The sequence below is a fragment of the Dermacentor andersoni genome, chromosome 4 (assembly GCF_023375885.2).
Source record: "Dermacentor andersoni chromosome 4, qqDerAnde1_hic_scaffold, whole genome shotgun sequence".
Taxonomy (NCBI): Eukaryota; Metazoa; Arthropoda; class Arachnida; order Ixodida; family Ixodidae; genus Dermacentor; species Dermacentor andersoni.
The window spans coordinates 124660315-124675369 of record NC_092817.1 but is presented as its reverse complement, the minus strand read 5'-3'; the positions used below and the strand labels follow the sequence as shown (position 1 = coordinate 124675369).

General features: G+C 45.7%; 1 protein-coding gene across 1 annotated transcript in view; it reads left to right on the top strand.

Moving 5' to 3' along the window:
* The window catches only part of OstDelta (oligosaccharide transferase delta subunit), a 44180-nt gene that overhangs the window by 21046 nt on the left and 8079 nt on the right, over positions 1 to 15055 (top strand). Inside the window, exons 9-16 of the mRNA XM_050184691.3 lie at positions 832 to 939; positions 4684 to 4880; positions 5757 to 5874; positions 7571 to 7662; positions 8365 to 8569; positions 9317 to 9421; positions 13746 to 13829; positions 14009 to 14104. Of these exons, the coding sequence (XP_050040648.1) occupies positions 832 to 939; positions 4684 to 4880; positions 5757 to 5874; positions 7571 to 7662; positions 8365 to 8569; positions 9317 to 9421; positions 13746 to 13829; positions 14009 to 14104 (1005 nt within the window). The remainder of the gene's footprint in view (positions 1 to 831; positions 940 to 4683; positions 4881 to 5756; positions 5875 to 7570; positions 7663 to 8364; positions 8570 to 9316; positions 9422 to 13745; positions 13830 to 14008; positions 14105 to 15055) is intronic.

Sequence of the window (15055 nt, the reverse complement as noted above, 5' to 3'; positions counted from 1 at the left end):
CTTCTTTCACCATTCTTTCTGCACACACCCCATTTGCATGCTTATTTCTGTAGCCGTACCAGCGGGCGCAAAGAAATGTAACCTAAGTGTTCGCGGGGATGCCACACTGTAGCACTTTCTGGATAGTGTAGTTTACATGCGCTTGAACTTTAGTATAGTTCAGGTGGGTGCCTCAAGCGAGACAGTTGTGGTGTCCACTGTAAGTAATGTGGAAAACAAGCAAACAAAACAAAGCATTATGCTTTATAGGCAACATGGAGCTTCTTTTTGTAGGTGGTTTTCTCGGTGTCAGCATCTCTTATGTGCACGGCCACTCTATATACGGTGCTGCAGTGGTGTGTGGCGGCGGAACATATGGAAAATAGCAACAGCATAGGCCAAGACCCAACAGCAACGTTCTCGTGGATAACTCATACAGTGACGGCTGATAAACTGATGGGTTGATAGGGACAATGGTTAATTTTGGGGCATTCACTCTGATAACCTTTCAGAATAACGAACAGTTTTCCACGATCTCCTGAAACTCATTATATAGAGATTTCACTTCACGCTTAAATGTAGCATTGGTGGGCATTCGGTGTCGCCACATTTGTGCAGGCTGAAAATTGCATTGTCTAAAAGTATGCCTTCCCATTGTCCAAATGATACCTCTTATGTAATCATTGAGGATCACATCCCCAGATAACACACACATCCCGCAAACAAAGACACTGCCATTTATTCTTTTAATCATAGGCAAGGGAATGTTTCCACCACAGCATGATGGCTTCCTGGCATGCTGCAGGTTTCCTCGGGAGCTATTCAACCGTTTCATTTTTTTTCTTTCTGCAGGAACAAGTGCTCAAGTTTGCTAACTACCTACTGTCTCGCAAGAACGTCCAGCCAGTCAAGGGAGCGGCCCTTTTGTATGATGTGCTCAAGCTCCTTGCAACAAACTCGGTAATTGAGCGCCACGTTTTTGGAACTTCTGCATTTTTTTTTTTTTTTGGTGCACATGTTTCTGGTCACTGTGGCCACTAAGTGCCTTACACATGCCATTTCACTGCATAGACCATCTCATTGAGGGTGTGAGAACATATCCTCTCGGGAATGTTGTAAGTGGGTATAAAGTGCAGGGCGCTCACCTGTGCTCACAACAGCCTGTGGTGCATTATGGCAACAGCTGGGAAGTTCTCACTGGAAAGATCTATTGCTGCTGTGTGGTCGATGTTGATGATGTTGGCAACCTTTAGTGGTGGTGTGTGTGACCGCTAGCAAGCTGAATGTGAAATGCATAAACTATGGAAAAGATGTTGGGTTGCTTCATCTAACGCAGAAGGTGTTAGCACACTTCTCTTGCTTCTCGTGCAATATGTCAAACACATGGACGCGATCAGCACCTGTCTTCCACCAGCCATGTATTTCTTGATCGTACCACTGACCAGACTTGCCCGTATAGAAGGCAAGTAAATACAGTCCACTTTTTCAGACACCTTAGGGGCCACAAGAACGTCCGAAAAATCGGGCAGTCCGAAAAAGTGAATGCATGCCTTTTACTACCCCGAAGGGCTTAAATCGCCACAGGCGCATCTGAAATAGCTCTAAAGGCCTGCCACTATACTTATTAGGGGTATCGGTGTTCGTAACGTGACGGGAGATGGCAGTTGCAAGTGTGTATAAATTAAGGACCACATATTGTGTCTCGTGACGGTGGCCCCTTTCAACTCTTGGCATGCTCCACCGCGATACATTGCGTATGCTTCACTACATACAGGGGTGGGACTCCTGTGCCAAACTGCGCCAAAAACAGAAAATTTACTGAAATTGTGACACGCTGTGCCATGACGGCTTGGGCATGTGCACACCAGCAGTGGCCGCCGAAGGCGAGCGGATCCGTTTCTTAAAAAAAGAGTCCATCCGTTCAGATTCCTCACACCACGCGACGACGCCTCCCACACAGATTCTTGTAATTTTCGTGCTTATAAACACCGATTTTTCCGCGCTTCTGACAAATGGCCGGCGCGCTTGTGGCCACTTCTGGCTTTCGTCGCTGCTGTTGGCCATGGCTGCTGTATTTAGAGTGTTGGAATACGGTTGAGTGGGCCAAGCGGCGTGGCGCTCCATATCTGAGGTGCAAAACAACAGAAAGAAGACTGAGGGTGCTGCGAGAGAACTAGATATTAGGGAGGCGCAAGCTGCAGCTGGCTCAGCGAGCGGGCGTCGCTGCCCCCTGGCTGGCATAACGTAAGGCTATTCCAATCTGTTTTTGTACCCATATTGGTGAGGCCTAAGCCATTTTAAACTGTCACGAAGGGCTAATGGCAGATTTAAAATAAAACGTCGCAGCTTTGCCCGAAAGGTGAAGCATCGATTGCGATAGCAAATTAGTAGATAGCCATGCGCAGCAAGGGTAGTAGTTTTATCATCCGTATAAAGATGTAAACATTGGCTTACTTACTAAATTAACAAGTATGGTGCCACGCATGCGCAGGTAAACATGAACGCATCTCACTCAATGACCGCAGGAACAAGCTGTCAAAACACTGGAGTGAGGAAGCGTGGGAAAAGCAGCGAGCGAAATTATCTTTGTGCTGCGTCTCGCTTCAATGCGAACTAAACGTCAAAAGCACAGAGCATACGAAACTACCAGCACTCTGTGCACTTTGTACGCATGACAGATCGCTTTGAAGATAAGGCCCGTGTGACTGTGCACTTTGTCCACATTTCAGATCACTTTCACGCACCATGCGCAGTGGCCACTGCAGTAGAGCCCCCCCCCCCCCACTCATTTCTTCCTCACCCAAGTGCCCTGCGCACGACGGAAAACTGGGTGCCTCCTCTCCGCTTGCCTCCTTTGCGCCCTCAAGGTTGAGTCACGATCGTCGGCTGACCCTCACAAGCTTGCACTCGCACATACAGCATACGGTGCACGGAAACAACATTACCATACTTGGAGTTTATACGGAACATCACGGCGATGGAAGAAATGCAGCTAGGGTGTTGATATAATTGTTATCGCAATAAAAACAAATTGTAATAGTTTTACGTGATACTAGCCCAAGGTCAATTGCGGCTCTTTGGGTTTGCAGTGACATATGGTGACCCAGAAATTGCATGTTACCGCGTCAATTGGACCACATAATTTGAGAACATTTCCTACCATCATCATGAGCGTTGGCGCAAGAATACACAGTTCTGTCATAGTGCTGCCGCTGTTTTCGACTTTACAGGAAAGCATGTGCTGTGTCGCCGCTCAGCCAACTACTATTCCATTTTATTGCGATAGCAAATATATGAAGACTCCAGGTGCATTTCTTCCGTCGCCATCGCTGTGATGTTCATAACTTCGCCTTTTTTGTACGATCTGTTGGTGAAGCACATTTCCAGGCACTTCACGCACACTGTCGAGATGTTAAAGAAAAAAATGCATTTATAAAAAATGTCTCCTACAGGCACTATTGCTAAAATTTGCATGCACTGGGCAGTTTCAGTATCAGGGCAATCTGCTTCCAATTTCAGCATAAGACGTTACTAAGACAGTTGCAGCGCAGTGCCCATGTTGGTTGATTCTGGGTTCCGTCATTATTTCGAAGTGTGCTGCCATATTACGTATTCCGTTATTCCACCAAAATTCAAGTTGGCCTGCTCCAAACTGCTCCATAAAGCAGGTTTACTTGCATCAAAAATGGCTTCAAAATTAGTTTGGGCAGTCCCACCCACCCCTGTGCGTAACACCGCTGTATTGCGGCAAAGCTGACTTTTGGAACCGGCATTATGCAATGCTTGACCCTTGCCGTGTTTTCCGCGCTTTGAAGCCAGCGGTGAGGATGACATAGTGCCATTGCTGACAGTGGCAAGGCCTTTCAATGAAAAACATGGTACCGAACAGCATGAAGCTTGGTAGCCTACATCGAAGCAGCTAGGTCTAACAATGCCGTGGTAGTGGCTATGACTGCCAGAGAATCGGCATGCAAGAGCATTGGTTTGAAGCTGCAAGACAGTCAAAATGGCGGTGGTGGTGGCTTTGATTAATGTTGTTTCGGAGCTGTGGTCACGGCAAGAAGTCCGGAATATCAGATGGCAAAGGGTTTCAGCATCTGAAATCTCGGACATTCTTACACATTGGCCCTATGGGCTACGTGGCGGTGCTGCGAAGGCGTCTGAATTATCGGGCATGCCCAAAAGATCAGGTGTCTGAAAAGTCGGTTGTGGACTGTATGATTAAGAAGGCAAACATTGAGGCTGATAAAGCTGCAGTTACTGCAGTGAATGTTCTGCAGATTGCAGATTGGTCGAGTTTATTTATATTCTTACTTATGTGCTCCTGTTTCATCATTATAGTGTGAATGTTGGGGTCACAAAATTGGAATCTGCAGAGTACATTGGTTGAAAAAGAAGGGATGCAGACACCAAGGTTGTTGGTTAAATATTCTTGTTCACAGAAGCAGTGCCAGGATTTTTTCGTTGGTGGCACAGAGCATGGTTTACCATTTTTATCATTTGGCACTGAATGGTTGTGGGAGGGGGAAACGGAAGCAGGAGCAATCATTGGTAGGGTAAACTGTCAATTCAGTTTTGAAAACGGGCCTAGTGAAGTCATTGGTGGCATGATGTGGCTCTGATAAACATTTCCTTATTTACAATTGCTGTTTATTTTGAACACTTTGTAACTGGCCGCCTGCATGCACACCTTGCACATTCCAGTACCACGTTCCCGTGGCAACAAGTGTCTCTGGCTCTAATGCCCTGAGCAAGGCTACACCCACAGTTGTTGTGCAAGTGACAGATGTCCTGGGCTCGTCCCTGGGTCCCCTCTCTGTGGTGCTGAACAAGGCCGTCCGGCTGGTTGACAGCCAAGTAGTGATTGAGAGGAAGCCTTTTGCTCCAGCCAAGGAGGACCCGTGAGTTACACTTTGCCACTCAGTGCATGGGGAAGCAGTGGTGGCAAGGAGCCACTACAGTGGCTGTTTCAGTGTGCAACGAAAACATGCTGGCACCATCCGGTAGAGATTTAACAAAAATTTACATACGAGAACACAAAAGTTGTTACAAATCTAGCAGTGCACACGTTGATTCCCAAAGTGTGCAATGAATTTGATTTTGGGTACCAGTTATTTTTATGCGTCAGTGCATAAAAAGGCATTAGAGTAAGTGGTACACAAGTGCATTTTTACCACACATTTGATGGCATATATTTCGAAACTAGCTGTCAACCTTAATGCTACACTCTATCTCGTGAGTTGTTTGCAGCACTGAGGAAGCTGCGGGGCTCCCTAGCCAATAGGAAGGCCGAATGCTCCTCGAGATGCGCTCATCCGCACTGCGTTGTGAGCTCAGTAGACGTTGCTTTCGCATTATATGATGTGCATGCCCAAAGGTCCTAACATGTCACGCATTGCTGTAATGTATCATGTGCCACGCAGAAACAAAACTCTAATCTTGCCATCAATCAGACAGTGACGTCTGAACAAATTGTGAGATGGGGTATGGCTTTAATTGAATATACCTTGAGGACTCACCGGCTACAATTTGTAAATTGCAATGTGTACAATAAGTAATTGGTTAGAAACTTGCTTTGTCAAGATTTTTTAATTAGCCAATTATGCACTTAGATTTATCGTTAAAGTAATAGCCGCCTCTGAGTAATCCTGTTCAAGGGTACTATCTGTAACAGGCATCTTTTTAAAAATTTTTGGCAGTCTTCTCAAAAGCCCTTGGTATATTGAGACTATATGACAGAGTACCAATGAAACATCCCTGGTTTCTTCCTGTCCCAGTTCCCTGTACGTATTCAACTTTGTGTCGAAAAAGCCACGTCGCGGATTCTACCACCTCTCCCTGAATGCTGTTCCTGTCAAGGCTGATGACCGCCTTGTTGGAAACACCGATGCCGAGGTTAGTACTGTTCCTCCCTTGCTTTAAAGTGTCACACACTGTTAAAGGGGGTCCTGTACCACTTTTTATCAAAGACGAGAAAGGCATTTGATGTTAAAACAGGCTATTTCAGAAATACTTTGCCACAAAAAGTACTTCAATGCATTCGGCTGCAGCGGAGTTACTGGCAATCAAAGATAGTCTGTGATCCCCTTCACAGTACCACAGGTTCTTCTTCAATGCATTTCACTGAAAAAGCTACAGCGAAGAGGGGTGGGGGCCACAATGCTACACCTACTCAACGTCACCGTGACACTTTTTCTTTTTAAAGTGAAGTTTTCTTTGCCTCTTTCTTCAACTTTCTTAGTGCTGCTGCTGCTGTGGCTTGACCCCCCGTAAAAGCATTGCAGCACTTTCTACTAACATGCAAATCCAGAGGGAAGCTACATAGAAAGGTAGCGGGGAAGGGGAGAGGAGGCAGAGAAGGGGCAGAACCGTCGCAGTTGGGAAACGGGTGAATAACAGCGTTGCCACTCTTCGCTCGTAGTTCTCGTACAAGGGGGAGAAAGGGAATCGACGTTAGAAGGCAAGGAAACTCTGCTACTATAGACACGACAGTGGTTGCTGGCAAACTGGAGAAACTTAAGTTCAAGGTATGGTAGGTTTCTGCTATTTTTGAAAAACAAACACCATGCAAATATGTCAAGCAGACAACTTATGTAGGGCATACAGAAGCAGAGCCGCATCAATGTAAGTGCACTGCAGGGTCTAGGGGACACCACAACAGCGGTGCACATCAAATCAACACTTCTGTGCCCGCCACGGTAGCTTTGCAGCTATGGCATTGCTCGAGGGCGCAGATTTGATCCTGACCACGGCAGCCGCATTTTGATGAAGGCGGAACAAGAAAGCTTGTGCTCATAGATTTAGGGACACTTCAAAGAACACCACGGTGTCAAATTTACTCCGGAGTCCTCCACTGCGGCGTGCCGCATAATTCAATTAAAGTTCTATACTTCTGCCACGATGCAATGTGCCATGTGAGGCAATGACAATGCTCAACCCTCTCGGAGGTTATAAACAATGGCACACAACAACGCCTTAAGCAAACACGTCTCTCTGTGTTTTCTGTGTACTGGGCAGACAAACAGCAGTGGTGCACAGAAGGTAACGTTTAACACCAACTTCACCACTTGCGTATTGAACTAAACGTTGAAGAAATTAAACATTCACGCTCAACATCGCCGCTAATTATTGTCAGTCAAGGTAAAGAGCACAGAAAACTCCATTTACATCGAGTCCCACAGTGCATGGGATTCGCATAATTTCTTTTTCTTTCTTTTCCAGGGCCTTGTAGTCCTTTTACATTCAGCACTGCCACCTAGCAGCCAGATTTGTTATAACCAATAATGCTGCATGGAAACATTATAGTAAGCAGTTTATTTTACCATAGAAGACACCAAAGCTCAGGGTGCGGCGGCTGCTCATTGCTAAATCCAATATATTGTTAAAACCAGTATTGCTATAAGTGGGTTGGACTGCATTGGATATAATGAAGGCATTTTTGTTTTGGACACGACTTTGCTATGACATGGTTCGGCTCTAGTTCCAATAATGCAGAGCACCCATATTTGTCCTCTAAATTTTTTTGACAGCTCTGCTGATTTAGCACTAGTGGGTCAATGATGCATGGTGCCCCTATTTGTCTTCTCCTTAGATCAGCGTGAAAGTGCTGACAGATGTCGAAGTGGTTGGACTTGAGATCGGCACTGCTGACCGGGACCAGACAGCTGCTCCAAAAATGACTCCGTGAGTAGTGGTTTAATGTACTTTTGTTTCTTGTATGTACTGTGTGTATGTACTGTATGTTTGTTTCTTATATCTACCGTGCATCTGCCTGCAGGCCATTCTTGAATGGTTTGTTCCTCAGCCTGTGGCCAAACCAGCACTGCACATTTTTGCTTAGCGGTGGCAGCCTCAAACTTAAGTTTGTGCATATGTCCTGTAGGCAGCTTTGACATTATCACACTAATCACCCTTGCATTGCTCTGTAGCATTAGAAATTAATGGAGTGCAGCACATGGGACATTGGGGTGTTGTGCATTGTTGTGCTGTGCTGTGGTTAGTTAGTGTTGTTGCTCAGCACATCACACACCAGAATGCATTCTGTTTCACAACCTGCACAGTTGGATGTTGTGTCACATACTGTGCACGTGCCATGGGCAGCTAACCAGTGTCCCTTTATGCACTATGCAACTACTAATAGAGCATCCTGGGTAGGTGTGTGCCCATGAAAAGGGTATGCAGTGCAGTGCTTGTCAAGAAATGGCTGACAGCAGTGTAGTGCAAGGCTAATCTGCAGCTAATATGGACCCATAAGTTGTCTTGCTTGATTACCCACCATCTCCATACTTTAGTGAAAAAGACACAGGGTCAGTACTGTTTACCCCACATTTTCTCCGTCCTCTGTGGCCAAGACATGTGAGAATCGCTGTCTTCATGTGTATGCAGAGTGGCTTTCCGTAGCAAGATGAGCGAGGTTGTGGAGGCAGACCACCACCAGAAACTGGTGATGAAGTTCTCGCTCAAGGACGTCTCCAACGGGGACATCATGTCGGCACACCAGGCCTTTGTGCACCTCTACCACGTGGAGACCAAGCGCGAGATAGTCTTCCTGGCAGAGCCAGACACTAGCGTTGTCTACCGCTTTGACCTGGTAAGTGCTGCCCTATTTGGAGGCACACCCTTACCACGTACACGCATAGTTCTTTATTTTTGCACTTCTGACTTTAGTTAAACTTTTGTGCGTACATGTGTGTGTGCATGCGTACCATTTGATGCATTTAGAAACTTTTGAGTGTTTGACACAAGACAGTGCAACTATTATTGCTCAGAAGGGTCCTGCTGCACATTTTGTAGCAGAATCCGGGCATCTCGCTTTTCTGGTCTCATCTAGTCATTGCAAGGATGCATTGTTCTCTAGCAAGCCTAGTGCAGAATGTGCACTGCCCCGTACTCAGCCATGCACAAATACCAAATTAACAAGCTTCTGTGAGCTCTTTATTCTGTCCATTGCCATTTCTGGGTTCTTCCTTGTGACCTGTGAGGGGAGCAGCCTAACAATGAAGTTCAATCCTCATCCTGCTGCTGTTTTCATACCATGTTGTGCCAGTTTACATCTCTTGTATACGGACGTAACTGCTTCCACAGAATCACACAGTGGCTGTTTGTAGGTGCTTGGAGGTCAAGTGCAGCATGTTGCAAATGTAGAGAAAGACATACATAATATATTTAGCAGTTCCAGAAGTGACAGGCACATTTAGGCTACATGATAGAGAGGGGAAATGTGCTACGTTTGTGGAGGTATGGTAGCTTTTGTCATTAGTTCATGTACCTGGCTGTGTAGCTTATGATTCATGACACAAGCTGCTTGCTGACGTGCCCTTTCCTGACTCTCTTTTAGGACTTGTTCCAGAAGGCAAAGGACATGGGCTACCTCTCTGGGAAGTATGACCTGTCGCTCATTATTGGTGATGCTGTGATAGCCAACCCCTTCAAGTGGCACCTGGTGAGTTGCATTGTGTAATTGCGCTCATGTTGGGTTTGCAGTGGGAACTTCAGCGATTCTTAAGTGATCGGTTTCTGGGATGCAATCACATTTGCAAGATCTCGTGTGGCTCGGCACCAGACGCATCAAAGTATGTGGCCGGCAGCATTTCTGCCACAGTGCAAAGATAGCAAGCTTTGTCGCGGTTAGTGCATTGTCATAGTGCCAAGTCACACTAAATCTTGTGGACGTGATCGTACTTCCAAACTGATCACTCAAGAATATTGCCCCAGTAGTCAGTCATGTACAACTTCTCCACAGAGAGAAATAGCAGAATCCTGTTAATGTTTTTCAAGGGACCATGGAAAAAAAATAACATAACAGTCAGGAAGGGTGCTAATTGCCACAACAATGCCAGAAACGGCTCTGAATGGCTGCCAGTGTAGTTATTTGACAACTCGGCACATGTACTGTGACCGCGAATGACACTTGTACGCATGTATAAATATGGGACACATGCAGTGTTCCATAACAGTGGTGCCCTTGTCTACTCTTGATATGCTTCAACGCAATAGTTTGCATAAGCTTCACTGCATAACACAACTTTATTGTGGGGAAGCTATATAGAACCGGTGATTATGCAATGCAAATAATACCCTTGCAGGCCCCAAAATAAATGTAGCCCTGCGCTCGGCAGATCTTACCCAGTGTGTGTGGTACCTGGTAGGTTTAACAGATCCTCACTTTTTTTAGTGCTTCTAGCTACTCTGTGCCTGTTTTCTCCCTGTGCTTGTCCAGTGCCTGGCCTGTGCAACTTATTGAAAACTACGGTCGCTTGTTGCAATGTGCAAGTGAAAATCTTCCTCTTTGCCGCTAAATTTACGTGACCGCCTCATTCAAACATGATGTAAGATGCGAGAACACTACAACATGTCGATTTATCAAATGAGAACATAATACATGCGAGTCAATGGGATTTAGGTCGGGACCACGGAAACTCGGCATAGCGGCTGGAAAAATGCAACAGCGAGAAATGTGTCAACGGGTCCTACCAATATCGAAATGTTCTTTTTCTCTCTCAGTTTTATTAAATGCAAGTGCATTTCCATGCATGAATATTATGCTTCTTAGTGTAAACATGAGCCTAAAAATGCCTTGCGTTATATTCGGACGCATGTTTGAAACATAATGCAAGGTTTTGTCTCTCCCATGCTTCAGCAGTAATACTTCAGCTTTGTTGTGTGAAGGTGCTTGGGTTAACTCGTACAGCTGTACACCATGGCAACTTGCTTCTATGCTAGAAAAGTCACCACTTTGCAGTACCGCGTTTGTATCGGCATGTACATATGTGAAAATGCCTATGTACCATAATTTTATTCAACATTTAAAAAAAACAGGTTCAAGCAAGTTTAGTCTGTTGCTCATCACAATATTGGCTGTCACGACCTAAGTTTTCAGTACGTGCTGTTCAACTAAAGAACACCAAATGTATACAGTGCTGTACTCAAAAATTACTTTATCATCTCTGCTGAACAGAGACTTGGTACAATAGACTTCCATTAATTTGACCCCGGTTAATTCAATTTTTAGGCTTATTCGATCTTGACCGAAGGTCCTGGCAGGCGCCCATGCCTTTCTACATGCCCAAACACTCGTTATTTCAATCCTAAAATTGGCCTTCACTCGATAAATCGAACTTCATATGGTGACCCCAATAGCAACTCCTTTAGTGGCAACATCTTGTCTTGGCGAAGCGTAGTGGATAGTTGACGCATTGAACACACATCAACTCCCGTCGAAAACTTCCGTTTTCAGCCCGCACTAGGAAGACTTTCAAACAATAATCGTAGCTCACAGTTCACCCGATTCTAACGCGCGCCTCCTTTTCAGAGAAAATCGTGCCGAAATTTGCTGGCCCGTCCTAGCGGATACGAAACCAAAACCGGCTTTGCGGCTTCTGTCTGCTTTACCTCATAACACTAATGTATTGCGGCGAAGCTGACTTCAAAAATAGTGTGGCGAAGCTAACTTTAGGCAACCAGCTGCCATTGCGCAACACATTTTAGACCCTTGCCGATGTTTCTTGCTAAAAAATCGGTGGTGCGTTAGATTTCTACTTTTGTTTATGAGCTTCAGTGTCATTTCTACGTTAGTTCTTACTTTGCAGAAATAGAAAGCGGGCGTGCATTTGATTCGGGGCTTTGTTGAACTCAGGCAAATACTGCCAAATGAATCACTGGTGTGTTTTGGCGCTTGCTCGGCATCTTGTTTAATTTGACCCGCCGGATAATTCGATATATTTCTTCGGTCCCGTCAGGATTGACTTAACAGAAGTTTACTGTATATCAGTACGACATGTTTAGGAGTGTGTGAACTGCAATATTTAAGGCAGAATTGAATGTTAATCGAATAGTGCCAGAACCGAATCATATACAGTCGAACCCGACTATATCGAACCCGTTTACATCGAATTATTCTATATATCGAACAATTTCTGGTCACGGTATAGTTACAATGAGTATATATAGCAAAAATTACGCCTACATCGAACAAATATTGCCGTGACTCCCGATATATCGAACGTCAAGCTGCAGAAAAGTGCCCCCAGAAGTTGGCTTTCCCTCGCGATAGCGGGGAAACCCGGCGGCGCGGCTCCATCCAACCGCTCTCCCTACCGTGACCGTGCTGCCTCGGGCTGTTCGGGTGAGCCGTCGACACTCCCCCTGTCACGCATAGTGAAGTCTATTATCCTCCCTCTTTCTCTATCATCTTTCACTTCCCCCTCCCTCTCCCCTGACGACGCTTCGCCGTGCTCCCTCACGGGTTGCAGAATCAAGCGTCCTTCCTTTCTTTAGATCACTATCTATCGACACTCCCCAGCAAAAAATGATCCTGGCCCGCCTACAGCGCTTGCTTAGACAGCCAACCAGAGGCTCTTGTACGCTTTTCATGCAAGATGGCGAAAGTGCGAGTTATCTGGCTGCTTCTCTGGTTTATCGTGTTTGCGCCTATGGGCCTTCTCCCGCAGTGTTGCCGTGATGAAGCGGCAGAATTCGCCTTTCGTCGTGAAGATCGAAATCATAAATCGCGTGGAACGCGATATCCCCGCAGCGTGCAAGATTCCGAGGAGCACTCTCAGCACGATTAGGGCTAAAGTGGCCAGACTCGCAACCCGGTGCCCATGGCGCCCGACGCGTACGCACGGCCGTGTACGAGGCGTTCTTCATACGTGCCGGTTTCCGCGTGCTCGGTGATGACTGTAAATTCTGATGAATGCGACGAAGCCGTTGCCGGTGTTGCCGAAGTTTGGAGCGAGCTGCCAAAATTTCCGGGACATTCGAATCAACGGTGGACGAGTTTGTGAGTGCAGATGATGGTGTCGCGACGACGGTAGATCCCGAAACGAAGACTACATCGCCGACATCGTACCGATCACAAATGAAAGTAGGCACGTTGAGGAAAGCAACTACGGTCCTTTGCCCACATCCTCCGAAGTGATTGGTGCACTCGCATTAGTCCGGTGCTTCTGCGCGAATGCGGAAGGTTGCGGCCTCAGCTGCTCGGACTCCTTAGACAACGTGGGGAAGTGCGTGCGTCGCAGGCAGCGAAATTGCCCAAGCAGAAGAAAATGCAGGACTAATTTATGCGAAACTAAGCTAGTTTCATCAATAAAGTGATTTTATAAATGGGATGTGCTTTTATGACATCCAATTATTTAGCAGGCTTATATCGAATTATGCTCTATATCGAACTGATAAGCGTTTTTTTGCGAGTTCGATATAGCCGGGTTTGACTGTATTGAATACTTTTCAAATAATGAACAGCCACGTTCACAGTTAATACAAAACGATGTTAACATTAGCAATTTTTTTTCATTAGATTACATGTTATGAAATGTTGTTTACTAAAAGCACAAATGAAGCACTAAACACAAATAAACAGTTTGTTTGTGCACACAGATCTCTTCAGAGAGTGCGAATGATTGCGGTTTAGCCGGTAAGGTCTGGCTCCCTGAGCGACGTAGTCTGCTCTGCTACGCAAATTCTCATGTTTTATCCCTATACTATGCCCGCAGGAATGAAATTTACCATACCTTTGTTACAATTTTATGTTTGATTTAGCACAGTGGACATTTTGATGTATTAGAAAACTATTTGAAAAATATTCATACTTACAACTAGTATGAAGGCCAAATCAAATAGGAAGCTATTCAATTGGTTATTTGGAAGTTTCACATATTTGCATACACCGTGACATTTTACATGGAACCTTACGTGCCTACCACTTCTACATCTGTTGTGACATCTTTGAATAAAGTCGCCGTAATTCTTCTCTGTTGCTCCAGGCTTCTCTGCAGCTGAGCCTTCCGCCGAACCCAACACCCCCAAAACCTGCTGTCGACGTGCATGCTCCAAAGCCTGAAATCAAGGTTGGTGTAATTTTGTGCGTTTGTAGTCTCTTGCTCTGTGCTCTTCATTTCATCCTTCCATCTGTATGCTCCGTTCTCCGTGGATGAGGGCTTACTATACTCATTATTTTTGTTATTGTTACTTTTAGAGTATAAGCTTGGGAGATTTCCTCATCTTCTTTCCTCTTGTTTCCATGCAGCATCTGTTCAGGGAGCAGGAGAAGCGTCCGCCAGTGTTCCTCTCCAACGCATTTTGCGGCCTGGTCCTGGCTCCCCTGCTGCTGCTGATTGTGTTGGTACGGAGGAGGTCCTTTCTTTGTCACTCTGAGTGCCCATGCGAACCAGCCAGTTCCAGTGATAAAGCCTGTCAGTTTGTTTATCTGGAGTATATGTTACGTGCACTCAGGAGGGACCCATGCCGCTGTGGTGTCCTCCAACTGTGGTAGAAATAATTATTGAAAAAAATATATGTTGTGTACTTGTAGCTAGCACTGGCGTGTTCTAACCAAGTAACTAGTCCTTCTTGCACTTGTTCTGTGAAAAACATGTGAATCAAATAAGCGCAGCATTCCTAGAGCGAACCTTTGCTCGTCGAAGTTTGCTCGTCGAAAAGTCTAGCAAGATGCACCACTGCACCTCATGTGACGATCCCCAACAATCTAGTGGTGATTGTCACTGAGAAGCTCGGCATAAGACAGGACTGTCACTGTTTCTGCTAGCATGACCCTAAGAGATGTTGCAGCCGATGTGCCAGGAACTAAAAGGCTGCACAACTTAATTTGTCATAATTTTGTGATAAATCATACCACATCAAATGTGGGGTGCTGCCTGTGCCGGCACAAACAACCTGGCACTGCAGTAATGAAGCCTAGGAAGCAGCCATTTGTCCCATGAGGCACGGTGACCAAAAGTGGCGCCTCCCTACTGGCTCGTGTTACCATTGTGCATTGGTAACTTCAGGTGGTAATGTCGGCCAGGACAATATATCCGGAAAGCCGAATGAGCAGTGGACAGCTGGATCACTAACGCTGGGTTTTGAGCAGCTGCCATTAAACAAAGCTCATTGCTTTGACGCCAGTTATTCTTTTCATGAGGGCAGGCCTATAGACCCACTAACTTCCTTCATTAATTGCAATCCACAGTCACTTAATGTGTGAAAGCCACATAATTTCATTCCAAGGTCCTACAGACTCTTTTGAAAGAAAGCAAAGATGGTGCATGCTTCCTGCATTTTCTAGCGAGTCCTC